Genomic DNA, 15,189 nt, shown 5'->3' with positions numbered 1-15,189 from the left:
CCCCCCCCCCCCGCCCCATGCATTCAGTTCTTGAAGTTGTTTCTGTTCCGTAAAGTTGAGATTTTAGATTCAGATGTGTGTTGGTTACGTGACCAGTGGCAGATCAAGAACTTGGGTGGTACAGCTTGGGTCCACTCTCTGCTGCCTACCAGCTGCCAGAGTCCAGGGCTAGCCTGGCCCTGTGGGAGCAGGTTTATCAAAGCCACATTGGGACTGTCCCATGGTCCTCTAGTCCTTTTTTTGTCTATTCTTTCTATAATAGCAGTAAACATTTATATAGCTCCTGCTGTGGGCAAGGCACTGTACTAAGTAATGATTTCTCAAGCGATCGTTACAACTACCTGGGAGGTGCTGTTATTACCCCATTTTACATTTGAGGAAACTGAGGCAGACAGGTTGACTTGTCCAGGGTCATAGAACTCTTTAGTGTCTGGGCCTGGAGTTGAGTTCAGGTGTTCCTGGTCCAGGCTAGCACTTTGTGTACCACATTGCGCCTCCCTTCCTTCTGGTTGGCATTGGCCTCAATTGGTTCTCACTGATTTTTTTTTTTTTAATTGATGATATTTTCAGCAGTCATCTGCTTCTATAGGTAGTGTTATGTGATAGGAGGAACATTGCTTTTGGAGCCCTTTGGTTTGATCCTGGGTTCCAGTGCAGTTTCAAATCCTTCAGATTGCTGACTTGGTACTGTCTCATGCTGCTGACTCATTGAGCTTGTGGGCCACTAAGACCTCCCCATCGTTTTCAGTTGAGTCCTTTAGCCATGCCTCCCAATCTTGTACTTGAGCAGTTGGTTTTTGGAGCCCATGCTTAGCCTGACGGGGCTCTTCTTGGGTGCTATTTATAACTTTTATAAGCATGACATTTGTCCAGTTTTCTAAATAACTGATGACCCCTGGGGAGTCAAGTTGACACCACGCCATTCACAATTGGCCACTGGACCAGTCTCAGATCCCAAGTGCTATCATCTAAGCTTCATCATCAGTGTTGTTCAGTCATTTTCCCGTGGTGTCCAACACTTCATGACCCCACATGACACGGTGAAGTGACTTGCTCAGGGTCACACAGCTAGTCTGAGTCTAAGGCTGGATCTGAATTTGGGTCTTCATGACTCCAGACCTGGTGCTCTAGCCACTGTATGGCTTGGGCCTTATCAAAGGCTTGTTTCCAAACTCTGGGTGATGCCCCAGCATTCTCATCTTCCCCAGAGGGAGCTGTGTCTCTGGCTCGATGTGAGTGTGCTGGCTATTTCCCATGGGGTTCCACTCTACCCTCTTCCTCCGTGGGAAGGTGACTGACCTTGTTTTAGGGACTTCTGTTCATGTATTAAGTTGTGGCCATTGAAGTTCCTTCCAGGGTGAGATTTTGTTTCTGGTGCCCCCGAGGCATCATGATGGTGGCCCAGTAGAGAGGCTGAGGGCAGTCTGGTCATAATTCTAGAGGAGAGTGAAGAAGCCTTTACTCATTCTTTTCATGGGCTAAGCCCCAAACCAAAGACAGTCCTTGCCCTCCAGAAGCTTTATGTTTTGATGGTGGAAGACCACCTGAAACTCAGAATGGCCGCCAGGGCCTGGTGTTCTGGTGTGAGAAGTCACAGGAGGGAGGGAGGAGCCCCAGGAGCATAGAATGACACCCCACCCAGCCTCCAGAGCAGCTGAATGTGATTAAGGCTCCAGAGCTGGGTGGGGGCAGGGGCAAAGGTGCTGTGATGGTCTCTTAAATCTCTTATTTCAGTTGGGGAGAGAAAGACGAAGATAGAAGAAATAATGATTGAGAAATGCAAGACAACCTCTTGATGCTAAATGTCTGGCACAGGCCGGTAAGAGGAAGGGCAAGGTCATTGAGGGGGCTGAAGATTTGGGTGGAGGAGGAGGGCCTTGATGAGCCTCCAGTCTGTGTTCAAAGATTATCCTGACAGGGTTAGAAATGAAGTGATTAAAATTGGATATTATGGGTGGGGAAGGTAAGCATTTATGTAGCACCTACTGTGCACACCATGGTAAGTGCCTTTTACAAGTCATATTTCATTTGATGTGGAAGGAAACCGGCAGCTAGGACAGCCATTGCCTGAAAATGCTTCTGCTTGTAGGTTTGGCTTTTTGGGGGGGGGGGGGGAGAGGACATGTTGGAAAAAGGGGAAAAGAAAGTCTACCACATCTGACAGTCTCTAGCTGTGTGGCCGTGGGTATGTCATGTTACCTCATCTATGAAATGGGACTGATCATTTCCGCTTCCACGTGAGGCCGTTGTGAAGCTTGGGTACCATTCTAGCTAGAATGTGCTTTGTGAGCCCTGCTGGACTGGATATAAAAGCTAGCCAGGTTATTATTCAAAGATGACTTGGGTTAAAGGCTTCTGGGGCTGGGCTCTGGTTCAGGGCTTCCTTTTAAGCTGGGGCCCCAGAAATCTGTTGTTTTTAAAATTTTGATCACTATTAATATATTATAGCATACTTGTTTTCCTTTGTAATCCTCTGTATTTTATTTTGTGCATTTAAAAAACATTCTGAGAGGGGGTCGAGGACTCAAAAGAGGCTAAGATCCTGTGGTAACTCCTTTCTTTCCCCGCTTCATTTGACCTCTATTGATCAGCCTTTGTCCTCCCCCCACACCTTTCCTGTTCTGGTCTTCGGTATAAGTCTACCTCTTTTCTCTCCCACCCCCCCCCCCCCCCCCCAGCATTCCCCTCTGCCTTCCTCCTTGCCAACTCCTAACCTCTGCTGGGCCTGTGGATCCCCTTTCTCCAGTAACAAACATCTGGCTTCACTTTGGGTGCCCCCCACTCAAGGCAGTGCCCCTGCAGTCTCTCTGGCCTTGGGAGGTTACTGGGATTATTGTTTCCGTCTTCTAGGTTGGTATGCCTCCCCAGCTCTACTTCTAAGGGCCTTGAAGGCGGGCACCTCCCCTGTGTTTATAACCTTGGGGCTCCCTTGGGTGCTGTCCAAAGGAAGGGCAGACGGCCTGGGGTGTGATGGGGAGGCCCAGTCTTAACAATAAAAATAACCTTTGCCTCTATATATAAACTTGTTCTCTCTCTCTCTCTCTGACTTGTAAAAGGCCCTTAGCATAGTGCCAGGTATGGTGCTACATAAATGCTTCCCTCCCCTGCCCATAATAATCCAACTTCATTCCCCCTTCCCACTGCTCATCTCCCCTCATCTCTGACCCACTGCTTCTGGTCATTGTTTGTGCTTTCTGAGGCTGCCTTTTTATTGGTCTTGTTTGTTTGCAGTTGGGGGCACTGATATCAACCTCAAAGAGAAAAGGGGGCCACCAATCTGGATAGAAGGATCCCTGTGGACTGCACGTTGACTTAGTTTTTAAAATGTCACATTCCAATCCTGACTTTTATTGTCTGTGTGGCATTGGGCACATCACTGGGCCTCAGTTTCCTCCTGTGTAAAATGAGGATTAGATGGAAAGCTAAGAGGCCTTCCAGCTCTGGACCCCATGGTTCTATTCATCTCTGCAATGGGTAGCTACCTTATCTGGGCTCCATTCAGGGGAATTTCTCATGATCAGATTCTTTGTTCCTTTTGTTTTAGGGGCTCAGTATCTGCATCCATGGACATTTCTTTTTTCTTTTAAAAATTTAATTTTTTCTCCAACTACATGTAAAAACTATTTTTAACATTCATTTTTTTTAAAAAGTTTTTCAGTTCCAAATGATCTACCTTCCTTCTTCCTGAGATGGTAAGCAATCTGTGCAATCATGTCAAAAACACTTCCAGATTAGTCATTTTGTAGAAGAAAACTTGACAGGAAAGAAAGAGTATGCTTTGGTCTGTATTCAGACAATACCAGTTTTTTCTCTGGAGGTGGATAGCATTTTTCATTATGAGCCCTTTGAGATTATATTGCTGAGAATAGCTAAGTCATTCGCAGTTGATTATTGTACAGTGTTATTGTTACTATGTACAGTGTTCTCCTGGTTCTGCCGATTTCGCTCTGTATCAGTTCACGTAAGTCTAGGTTTTTCTGAAATCATCCTGCTCATCATTTTAGTAGTATTCCACCACACTCATACTACATCTTGTTCAGCCATTCCCCAACTGATGGGGCATCCCCTCCATTTCCAATTCTTAGCCACCACAAAAAGAGCTGCTATAAATATTTGTGCATATATAGGTCCTTTTCTCCTTGAACATTGCTGTTTGTGCCTAGCGACTTCTTTAGGGTTTTAATGGTGAGAGAGAGAGAGAGAGTGTGAGAGAGTGAGAGTGACAGTGTGTTTTCTGGCAAAAAGACATTGTGCCTTTTGACAGATTTTTTTCAAGATTAATTGTCTTTAAAAATACACCTCAATGGTTTTCTTCCTCTGATGAGACCAGTTAAGGCAGCCATCAGTTTGAGAACTGAAGTTAATAACAGACATAACCACTGATTTACTGCCACTTGAGAAGAAGTTTTCATAAACGTGAGGCCCACGTGGACATGGAGGACACGGTGCATCCGTTTTCTCCATCAGCCTTCCTGCTAGAATTTATGAGTAAGCTAGGTGTGTCCAGGACACTGGAGCTGCTTTGGGGTCATACTTCCCCTGGAGAGGGCACGAAGAAGAGAAGAGAGGGAAGGTAAGCTAGGCAGGGAGCTGTGCTAGGCAACATCCAGGGCAGAACTTGCTCTTTGAAGCTTTTAAAGACAGTTTGCTTTGTTTTTGTTTTTTGTTTTTTGTTTTTTTGGTGCCTTTTTGTACCCCAATCCTTTCCCCATTAGGCCCTCTCTCCTGGTTACAGAAACGCCATGGACCAATGACACTGCTCCCCGCCAGTCCCCAGTGCCGCCTCCGCTAAGCCGAGGGACGTGTCTTTTGTCATCAGTTTCCCTGAGAAGAGATGGGTCATTGCGGTTAGATAGAAAGTCGAGAGTCGTCACGGATATTACTCTGGTTCTGCTTTCTTTGCTCATGTCATTTTGTACATGTCTTCCCACATTTCTCCACATTTCTAACCGTCTTCGGGTTCGCTGCTGAGCCGTGATACTGCGTTACGTTCCCATACCACCGTTTGGTCCGCCATTCCCTGAACTGATGGGTTCCAGGTTTCTGTCACCACAGATCATTCCACTCTAAATATCTGAGCATATGTGGGACCTTCCTGTCAATCTTTGGCCTCCTTGACTTATGTGCGCAGTAACAGGATTTCTGGATCAAAGGTATCAACAATGTAGTCAGTTTTCTAACAGAATTGCAAATTGTTTTGCTGGCACTTGGTTGGACCCAATTCCCAGCTCCACCAATAAGGTATTAGTGTGCTTGTCTTCCCATCTGCCCTCCGGCATCACTTTGTGAGGTTTGAGGCCATACACAGAGTTGGTTTAGTTTGCATTTTTCTTATTAGTTATTTGGACAGTCTTTCATGTGGCTCATAGTTTGTAATTCTGCTTTTGAGAACAGTCCCTAAATTAGTTGGGGCCCTTCTTTCTGTTCATTTATTTACATCCCTTGAAAACGTCTTCCCCATACAAAAAGTGGAACCCCCGCACCATACAAAGAGACCCCAGAGATGCCCTCTGCATTCCATAGCCTTTGTCTGTGGCTGAGTTTGGGGAAATTTGGGGAAAGGCAGAAAGGTGGGTGGGAGGATAAGCCAGGCAGGGAGGCCAGGAGTGGTGGCTAGTGACCATGCGGGAATTGTCATTCACTCAGGTCAGAGTTTAACCCCTGGTCTATTCATCAGCTACCGGCTGATTGTTGCTGGATCCCAGGGGAAGGTCCTAAACCTCTGCCCAGCGCCTGCCTCCCTTTGAAAGTAGCCAGGACTCTTCCTGAAAAAAAAAAAGGGGGGGGGGGAGCTGAAAGATACCCAGGAATTCCTGCTGTTGTCAAATGTTTTTACAGTGGGCTGGAGAGCCTTTCCTGAAGTCATCGGGTTTACGCCTTGCCCATCGTATTTCTTGTTGCTAGAGCTGTGAAATGGGAATGGCCAGGAGATGTGGGCCACTGCCTCCCCCTCCCCCATGCCCAACAAGGAAGTAGGTTTTGTTTGACTTTCTTAGAATGCTCTTCTGATAAATCAAAGATGAATGACAGTACGGGCTTACCTTGGGGTGGATTGTTCTGTGGTCAGCTTTGGAAAAATAGGCGGGGGCGGGGGAGAGATTGGGGGATAAGGGGTTATGTGATGGGGGTAAGGTATAGTAGAAGGAAGGGAAGGAAGACTATCATAGGAAATATATTTATAATGAATTCCTTAACCTTAGAAATGGAAAATGAATGAGTTTGGGGAGTTTCTCCCATTCTGAACTATAAATGAAGTCCTTACAAATTTTCTCCCCCCCAGCATTATTGTATCTTGCTAGCTGGATAGATGATGACAATGACCTGGTCTAACCTTCTCCTTGGCTATTTCAAGGACATGAGCTGCCAGGCAGGTGAGTCACCATCTGAGATCAGATGGGCCTCCATTGGGGGTCTCCTGCCCCAGATTTAGTGCTTTTTTAACAGCGCCACAGAGTTGAACGCTCTGTTTATATCCCCATCTATGCTTTTTTTCTTTTGTGAATGTAGAAAAAACTTTTATTGATGTTTTCTTCTTTTTTGGGGGGGAGGGGGACAAGGACAGGCTGGGACTGTCACTATCCACTGACCTACCTTCTCTCCCTCCATGTAATAAATCTGTATAGAGCAGAAAAATGAGTGAATCCATTGGCCAAGTCTGCAAATGGCCCTTCTCCATCTGTGCCTTGGTTTCCCTCACCTGTCTGCCAGCAGAGGAGATACATGCTTCTTCCTTCTTTGGAGGTCCTGGTTGGTTGCTGCTTTGGTCAGAGTTCTGAAGGCTTTTCTTCTCATGTTAGCACAGTGCCTGGCACGTAGTAGGTGCTTAATGCATTTATTGAATTAAATTGAATTGAACATTACTATTGTTCTGGTTCTGCTCATTTAACTCTGCATCAGTTCAAACAGATCCCTCCATGTTTCTCTGAACCCGTCGCATTCATTTGCTGTGGCACAGTAAAATTCCTCTTCCTATACAACCATTTGCTCAGCCATCCCCCAGTTGTTGGGCATGCAGTTTGTTTCCATTTCTTTGTTACAACAAAAAATGCTGCCATGACCACTTTGGAGGACTGGAAACTTTCCCCCTCTCTTCTTCACTTCCTTGGGGTGGCACGTGTTATTTTTCCCGGAGCCGGTAAGGTGCTGAGTGAGTGATTGGGATGGTGGGGGACACCTGGAATTCATGAACCTTCTCCCCTTCCTCCTGATAGCCTGCACCCCATTACATTTAGTCTAGAGTTAGCCAGATGTCCCAGAAGGGGGATCCCTTGGCAGGAGAATTCCTTCCACGCAGGGGAGATCTTGGGGATGGTCTAGTCCCAGCTCCTCCCTTACTTGGAAGACGAGGAGCCTGAGTCCCAGAGTGACTTAGCTGAGCACACACAGCTTGGATTCCAAGTGGCTTTGGGTTGAGTGCTTGCTCACTCCACTTCCTGAAGTGGAGACTCACTGGACAGTGGCCCATGGGTCATCCAAAAACGGAAGAGGTCTAATTTGGCTGATTCGTGTGCATAGTCAATATTGTGATTTTAATTTTCCTTCAGATTTTTGAAAAATTACCATTTTCATAGGCTCATCGATTTAGCATGAGAAGAGACTCTGAGAGGTCCTCATTTTCCAGAGGACGTGCCTCCCCCAGAGTCACACAGGCAGTAGATGTCAGAGGTAGGATGGGAACAGCGGATCTTACTGAATTGCATTTCGGCCAGTCCCCAAAGTCTTGAGGTTGTTGTAGGATTGTGGTGGTGGTACCCCCAAAGAGTTTTCCTCTGCTGGGAGAATGGGCGTGGGAGGCTTGTATCCTGGGGAATTTGTTCCGTCTGTGTCTGTTGGGTACTGGGGTTGCTTGGAGACTGTCCTGGGACAAGTCATTCTTCCCGTTTATGAAGGACCTACTGAGTGCCCAGGGAGCACTTACGTGGGGAAAGAACATTTACACAGAGAAGGAAATTATTTGGGGGAGCACAAGAGGAGAGGATTGGCGGAGCTGGCGTTCGTAGGAGGGGGAGAGCGAGCATTCCATTGGGTTGGTTGGAATGTGTGAGGGGCAGAAATGTGAAGTTGAGGCAGGAAGGAGATTTTGGAGCCTGATGGGGAAAAGCTTTCAATGCTCATCAGAAGGGGATCTTTTTCAGGGAAAGAAATTGTGTTTCTTTTTATTTTCCGCGGTTCTCCTCCGGTAGAGACCATGGTGTCATGGGAAGAGCAGGGGCATGGACCAGGCAGGAAGAGGAAGCTGGGCTCCGTCTGACTAGTCCCAGGGAACTCGGGAGCACAGTGGATGAAGCCCCGGGAGTCGGGAAGACCCGAGTTTGAATTCTGTCGCAGACACCAACTTCGTTGCCTTTCTTTTCCCTGCCTTGGTTTCCTCATCTATAAAATGGGGATAAGAGTAATAGTTGCCTCCCATGTTTGCTGGGAGGATCAGACAAGGTGATGTTTGTAAGTCATGTCAGTGCTTGCTCTCATTTATCTGTTTGTCAGGGATCTTTGGCTTTTGTCTGACAGAGAGACCTGGTGAGCCATGCCAGTTCCCACGGGGCGAGAGCAGCATGTTTGCATCCCAGATTGCCCCGTGCCGGCAGCTTCCAACTTGGCGATTCTGTGGTTGGGGGAGGGGAAATAGGAAAAGATTGCTCAGGTTTGTTCTTCTGCCTGAAGAGAACCCAGCTAACCTTAGCAGGGCAGAGCTCGGCCTCTGAGTAGGCCGTCCCCCCACGGGTGTTTGCTCCTTCTTCCTGTGGACGTCAAGGGGGAGGGAAGGAGCTCTGGTCCAGGAGCCTGAGGATTCCGATTTCCCAAGTGGGTGCTCTGCGAGGCGGAGGAGCCCTGAGTGCCTTTTCAGCAAGGTTAGGGGTTCACTGTTCCGAGTTCCAGATGTTCTGGTCTTGTTGTTCAGCTTTTAAAGACGTAAACACGTCTGTAAAGTTATCTGCTCGCTCGCTACTTTTGGGCCCTCGGTCTGCGTGGGGAGTGGGAGCACAGCGGGGCTTTCCAACCTGGAGCCAGTGAACTTGGTTTTGTATATTTTAACAACTCTCTTTAAGTAGAATTGGTTTTCTTTGTAGTTCTGTGTATTTGATTTTATGCATTTTAAAAATACCGTTATGAGGAGAGGCTCGGGGAATCCATGACCCTATGAAGGTTCAGCACCCTGGACCAGAGTCTCCCTAAGGTGCCTTCTGCCGCCGATTCTGGGGACCTGTGCTTGCATAGGACAGCTATAGAGCCAGGTCCCCACCACCTGGTGGCAGCATCCCCTTAATAGCAGGAAATGGTTCTAAAAGGGAAAACTGCCTCTGGTGGCCAGGCCAGGGCAGGCGGACACCACACGAAGTACCTGGACCCCAGGATTTGAAGCACAGCATCCTGAGTTGCACCCATGGCCTTGCTGTTGCTAGTTGTGTGACCTTGGATGAGTCATGCAGCCATCCTTGCCTCAGTTTCTCCTTGGGTATAAGAGGATAGGGCAATTGTATCATGATGGTGGTGTTGATGATGATAGCCGACCTTAATTTATTGACTTTAGGTTTACAGAGTGCTTGCTTGCATATGCGGTTGTAAGACACGATTAATATCCCCATTTTACAGATGACCTCAGAAGGGGGATGTAAAACTCTAGGGAGGGGTCCCCTCAAAGAGTCTTTGGATGGCTGCATGTAAAGCACTAGAACTAGGACAGTATACCAAGGCGAGTTGCTATTATTATTTATTAATTTTGTTAGAACAGCTAGGTGGCCCAGTGGATAGAGCACTGGACCTGGAGTCAGGAAGACCCGAGTTCAAATGTGGCCTCAGACACTTATTAACTATGTGATCCTGGGCAAGTCGCTTAATCCTGTTTGCCTTAGTTTCCTTATCTGTAAAATATGCTGGAAAAGAAAATGGCAAACTACTCTAGTATCTCTGCCAAGAAAGCCCCAAAATAGGCTCTTGAAGAGTCGAAAATGAGTGAAATGACTGAAGAACAATTAATTTTGTTACTTTCTTCATCTTATTTGATGGCATTGAGCTAAAAATGGTCCTGGGTCTAGTTGTTATTTAATGCTCTGCAGTCTCCTGCTTAGCTGGATAAACTGAGCAGTTTTTCTAGTTGTGTAAAAGGTTTGGGATGTAAAAGGATCTCTCATGAGAGACTGGAGAAAGCATCCAGTGAAGATGGGGGCCAATCCCAATGGCATGGCTGCATTTTCCCACCTCCTGTTCTCCATCGAATTCATGTTCTGTCTAAGCACTTGGGAACACCAGTTTGGTCTGAGTGAGGACTGATTTCTGTTCATTTTATTGGTTGAAATCCTCAAGATATCTGGGGTCTGTAATTGCAGCGTGGTGGGGGAGGAAGCTTCTGGCCAGCACCTTCAGTCATTGGATTGACATGGACCTGAGGCAGTTCTAATCTGACTTACTACAGAACAGAATTTGCTGTCAGATGTTAGACTTTGTCGAAAAGGGGCCTCCCCATTGGCACATTCATCTCTAATCTCAGGCCACACAGTTGGATCTCTCTTTTAGGGGGCAGGTGTGGAATGAAAATAAGTCCCCTCTAAGCATTCTGTTCCGAGAAGCATTTCAGCATTGGCTGACTTCCAGGTGAGACGCCTAAAAGTTCACTCCCTTGGCTGGCCGCCCTTTGTTTGGCCCTGCCTGCTCCCAGGCGGCGGCTTTGGACTTTGCTTTCCCCTCACCAGATGGGAGTGGTAACAAGCATTTGTGTGAAGAATGATTGTGGCAGCTTTTACCCTGGCCTCCTGGCCGGCAACACGGCCCGTCCTAGACTGAAGCCACCGATATCCTGTCCCAGAGTAAAGCTCTTTTCTGAGTCATCGATAGTCTCCGGTGTGGTAATATCCCCAACGTTTCTAGAGGGCCCCCAGGGGCTCCCCAAGTGCTGTTGTCATAGCGAGGAGCCTCATGAATGAGGTAGTGTAGGTAAGCTTGTGTTATTCTCTCTGTTTCACGGAGGAAGAGACTGAGGTTCAGAGAAGTTAGTGACCTTCCCCAGGTCACACATTCTTCACTTTGGACCAGGGCATCTTTCTTCGTCTCTGCCTCTGGAGGGCTTGTAATCCTTTCTCCAGGATAAGGGAGGGATGGCTGAGAACATCCAGGAGCCATTGCCCAGAGATCGCCCTGTTCCTGGAGGCTTTGTTTGGACCTCCCGCGGATGCCTCTCTCACGGCCTTTCCCCCATCTTGGCTTGTAGGTGCTGCATTTCTACTGTGATACCTGCTCTGTTCCCATCTGCCGAGAGTGCACCATGGGGCGCCATGTTGGCCATAGCTTTATCTACCTCCAGGATGCCCTCCAAGACTCTCGAACCCTCACCATTCAGCTGCTGGCCGATGTTCAGCAAGGCCGCCAGGCCATTCAGGTAAGTCATCTGTGATGTTTGCTCTTGGGCCAAGGTCATCGTGCAGCTCTGGCTTTTAAATTGATGCCCTGGGTTCAAATCCCATTGCCGATAACTTAATCCACTGTGTGATCTCACTCGGGCTCTCTGGGCCTCGTCTGTCCTCATCTGTTAAGTGAATTTAGAGTAGGGGGCCCAAGGCCCTCCCAACTTTCTCCCGGGCACCTGGGTCCACACTTCACATCACCCCAACTGATCTTTCCCCCATGTGGGACAAGCTCTTGGGGCCTCTGTGTTCTAGTTCCTGAGCTTTCATGATTGCTGCCCCCGTTTTAGAGGCTTACAGCCAGGCCCTCTGGCCTTGAGGGTCTGACCCATACAGCATACTGTTGTTTAGTTGACTATTTTTAAACTTACTTAAAAAAAGGAGGTGAGAGCTCAGCTTTGGCCGTGGTGGGCTTCCTGTGATGTTGCGATGTTCTGAACCCGTGATTCTGTTGACTATGCCTGGCACGCGGTTAGGTGCTCAGTTAGGATTTGCTTGGGGCACCAAAGTCCGTGACTTACCTAGGGTCACACAGTCAGTAAATCTTTGAGGTGAGACTTGAACCCAGGCCCTCCCCCCAAGCGATCTCTCCACTGTGCTGGACCAGCTGCTAGCTCTGGGCAGAAACATTTGATTTTAAAAGTTAGAGACAAGATGTCAACATAAGGGAACTGAAATCTTGCTTTTCCAAAAGACAAAGAATCCATAAGACACCTTCCTTCTGTTTAGTATTTCTTCTTTCCTTTTCCTACTGTCTTGTCTTTGGACCCAGCAGACCTCCCCGTGAACAGACACCCCAACCTCCCGAGAGTGGCTTCAGCTGACATTGGGTGTCACTTTCCACTTTGGTGGCTCGCCCTTCCTTAGTCAACAGGCGTTCATTGTTAAGCACCTACTGTGTGCCAGGGCTTTTAAAACTGGAACACTTTGGTCATGATCTGCACCGAGTTTGTGGGAGTGGGTCTCCCGTCACGTCACCCCAGCAATATAAGCCTCTCCCTCTCCCGTATTATCCTCTAGGCTTTCTTCCTGCCCTTCCCATTCAATGGGGGAGTGACCAATGGGCCAGAGGAAATTTGGGGGTTTGAGATCTCACTTTCTATTAACAAGTAATCAGAGTTGTTTACAGATGATTGATTCCTGTCTCACCGATTTAAGGCCCTTGTTTCCAATTAAGTGGGCCGGGCCGGGAATGCTCAGTTTTCCACCGTTCGCTTCTGTACGGATCACACAGTTGGCTGCCAAATGTGGGCTGGCTTTTAATTGGAATGACTTGAATAAAGCAGTTATTATAGTTTTCCTAAAATGGGCTAATCCTCCCCCTCCCTCGGCCCAGGGCCCACTTACCGGGGGATGGCGGCTTGTGGTGCAGCTCTGGCGGAGGTCCCCAGTGTAGAGCCACGTCCTCAGCTGCTGCTGATTGACAAGATGGGGTAGTTTGAGAAACATTCGGTAGCCTGGAAAGTGAGATCTGGGGAGGAGCTGAGATGGTGGCCACACTGAGAAGAGGGGCCATTTGGAATGTCCTTCCCCTCTGGCTGCACCATCACATTTCCATGAAGTCAGTGTTGTTATCTGGCCCCCGCAGGGTCCTCCCCCCCCCTTTTTTTTAAGTCTTGCCTGACTTGGGTCATTTTCTCTAATCCACATTCACCACTTCTGCTCATGTTTTCATTTGCCCTGAAAGCTAGAAGGAGCCCTCTGGAGACATTGGCCTAACGCCTCTTATTCTTCAGGCAGGTAGCAGCCATGTAGGTGAGGGCTGGAGCTCAAGTAGCCTGCCCAGGGTTTCCCAGCTCACATGTAGGGAGGCAAGAAGGAAAACAATACCAGGGCTCCAGCGTGAGACACGTCGGCTACCCTCTGTGTCCTCTGGCCCCAGCCCAGCTCGGGGAAGGGTGAAGGGGGTGGGAGCCCTGGATTGAGATCTCATGGTGGGGTGGCATGGCCATCTGGGGCCCGACTCCCATACAGAGCCCGGCCTGGTGGCCTGGCACCGTCGCCCCCACACAGCCCCAACTTTTATTTAGAAATTTCTGGCAGTGGTTTTTACTCCAGAATTTCCTTCTGGCCAGCAGCATCCTCTCTGTCTTTGGGCAGAACCAGCTACTCCCTGGACAGTTTTGCCAGGAGTGTTAGGTGGCACTGATGCTTTTAAAAAAAAAAAGTGAGGGAGATTCCCTGGAGATTTGGGGATGATGGATCTTAGAATTGGGAAGCTGTTTTCATGAGTATTAGATACCACCTGAGAGACAGTGGTGCAGTTGTTCGAGGACCAGCTATTCAGGCTGAAAGACCTGAGTTCAGGGACCCCTTCTGGCTCTTATTAGTTGTATATGAGTCATCTGTGCTCTCTGTCTCAGTTTCCTTTTCTGTAAAATGGGAATGATAATAGTAGCTATCTTGCCCACTTTGTTATGAGGATCAGATGAGATCCTCTTTGTAAAGTGCTTTGCTAGGTTTAAAGGTAGGTCACCTCAAAGGCTTGTTTGTCCTAGAGCCCCAACCTCCTTCCCCCCTCCAAGGTACACCTGGCCTGAAATCCTAGTGAAGTGCCCATCCTGATCCTCTCCCAGACTCAAGAGGGTAAGGGGAAGGACTGTTGTCTGGGCCATGGGGCAGAGTGCCCGGGTTCCAGTTCAGGAGAACCAGGCCCTGGCCTGTTAACGGGGCTCCTTGCTCAGGATCTGAGTTGAGGGAAGGAAAGTGTACACAGCCCCGACCCCACGACCCACCCTTCCTCCCAGCCCTAGAGACAATTGGGGGTGAGGGGCTGAAGCTCCTGAAAATCCTTTCTGGCCTAACCAGTTTCTTTCCTGTGGGAGCTCAAGGTAACATTTGCTATGGGTAGGAGTCAATTTAGTGCAGAGTGGTTTGCTGTGTGACTTCGAAGGACTTGGTCCCTCTGGACTGCCACATCACCAAAGGGAGACCTTTTTAGCCCCATGAAATAGGAAAGAAATCGAGTAATTGCTGTGGGAGAAAGGCCTTTGAGCAACTCCACACCCGCTCCCCCCAGCTCCCCTCCCCAGCCTTTGAGTTCATCATGCAGGAATTCAAAAGTATTTATTGCTTGCTTGCTGTGTACAACAGTTGATGACTATTTATTAGGTGCCTGCTATGTGCTGGGCATTGGCCCCGGCGCTGGGGACACAAAGACACATCCAAAACGGTCAAAGAAGCTTGTGCTATTAAGGAGACAGGTCCCCAGGGGAGCAGGAGTTGGGACTGCAGGTTTTGGCTACATGAGGTCTGTATGGAGGGGGTGCCAGCCTGGAGTCAGGAAAACCTGAGTTCACATCCAGACACTTACCAGTTGTGTGACCCAGGGCAGCTTACCTAACCCGCTTGTCTCAGTTTCCTCATCTGTAAAATGGGAATAACAGTGGCACCGTCCTGCCAGAGTTGTTATGAGAATCAAATGAGATGACATTTTTAAAGTACTTAGTACCATGCCTGGCACACAGTCAGGGTTAAATAAACGTTAATTTTTGTTGTTGTTATTTATACTCATTGTGTGTGTCCAAGCAAGTCTGTGTGCTGGATCACAAAGCCGTAACTAAGGCAAGGTGGCTGGTGCTTTGCTCCAGGTTGCCAAAGAGCCTCTGCTTTCCATCCACTTGGTTTCTCATAGGTACCTATGGCTGTGCCTATCTCCCTCATCTGACTGTCCACCCCATGAGGGCAGGCCCTTCTTTGCCTCCCCAGCTTTTAGCGTGGTACTGGGCACGTAATACGATCTTAATAAATGCTTCTGGACTGACTATTAGCTGCCCTGCTTCAGGTTTATAGA

At 48.3% G+C, this 15,189-nt stretch overlaps 1 protein-coding gene across 1 annotated transcript in view; it reads left to right on the top strand.

Annotated features, from left to right (window-relative positions):
* LOC114050420 (E3 ubiquitin-protein ligase TRIM71-like) overlaps positions 1-15,189 on the top strand; it is an 83,206-nt gene that overhangs the window by 59,308 nt on the left and 8,709 nt on the right. Inside the window, exon 5 of the mRNA XM_027872070.1 lies at positions 11,204-11,371. Coding sequence (XP_027727871.1) covers positions 11,204-11,371 — 168 coding nt within the window. The remainder of the gene's footprint in view (positions 1-11,203; positions 11,372-15,189) is intronic.

Source organism: Vombatus ursinus, unplaced genomic scaffold (assembly GCF_900497805.2).
Source record: "Vombatus ursinus unplaced genomic scaffold, bare-nosed wombat genome assembly UNPS02014799.1, whole genome shotgun sequence".
Classification (NCBI taxonomy): Eukaryota; Metazoa; Chordata; class Mammalia; order Diprotodontia; family Vombatidae; genus Vombatus; species Vombatus ursinus.
This window is presented reverse-complemented; position numbering and strand designations above follow the sequence as displayed.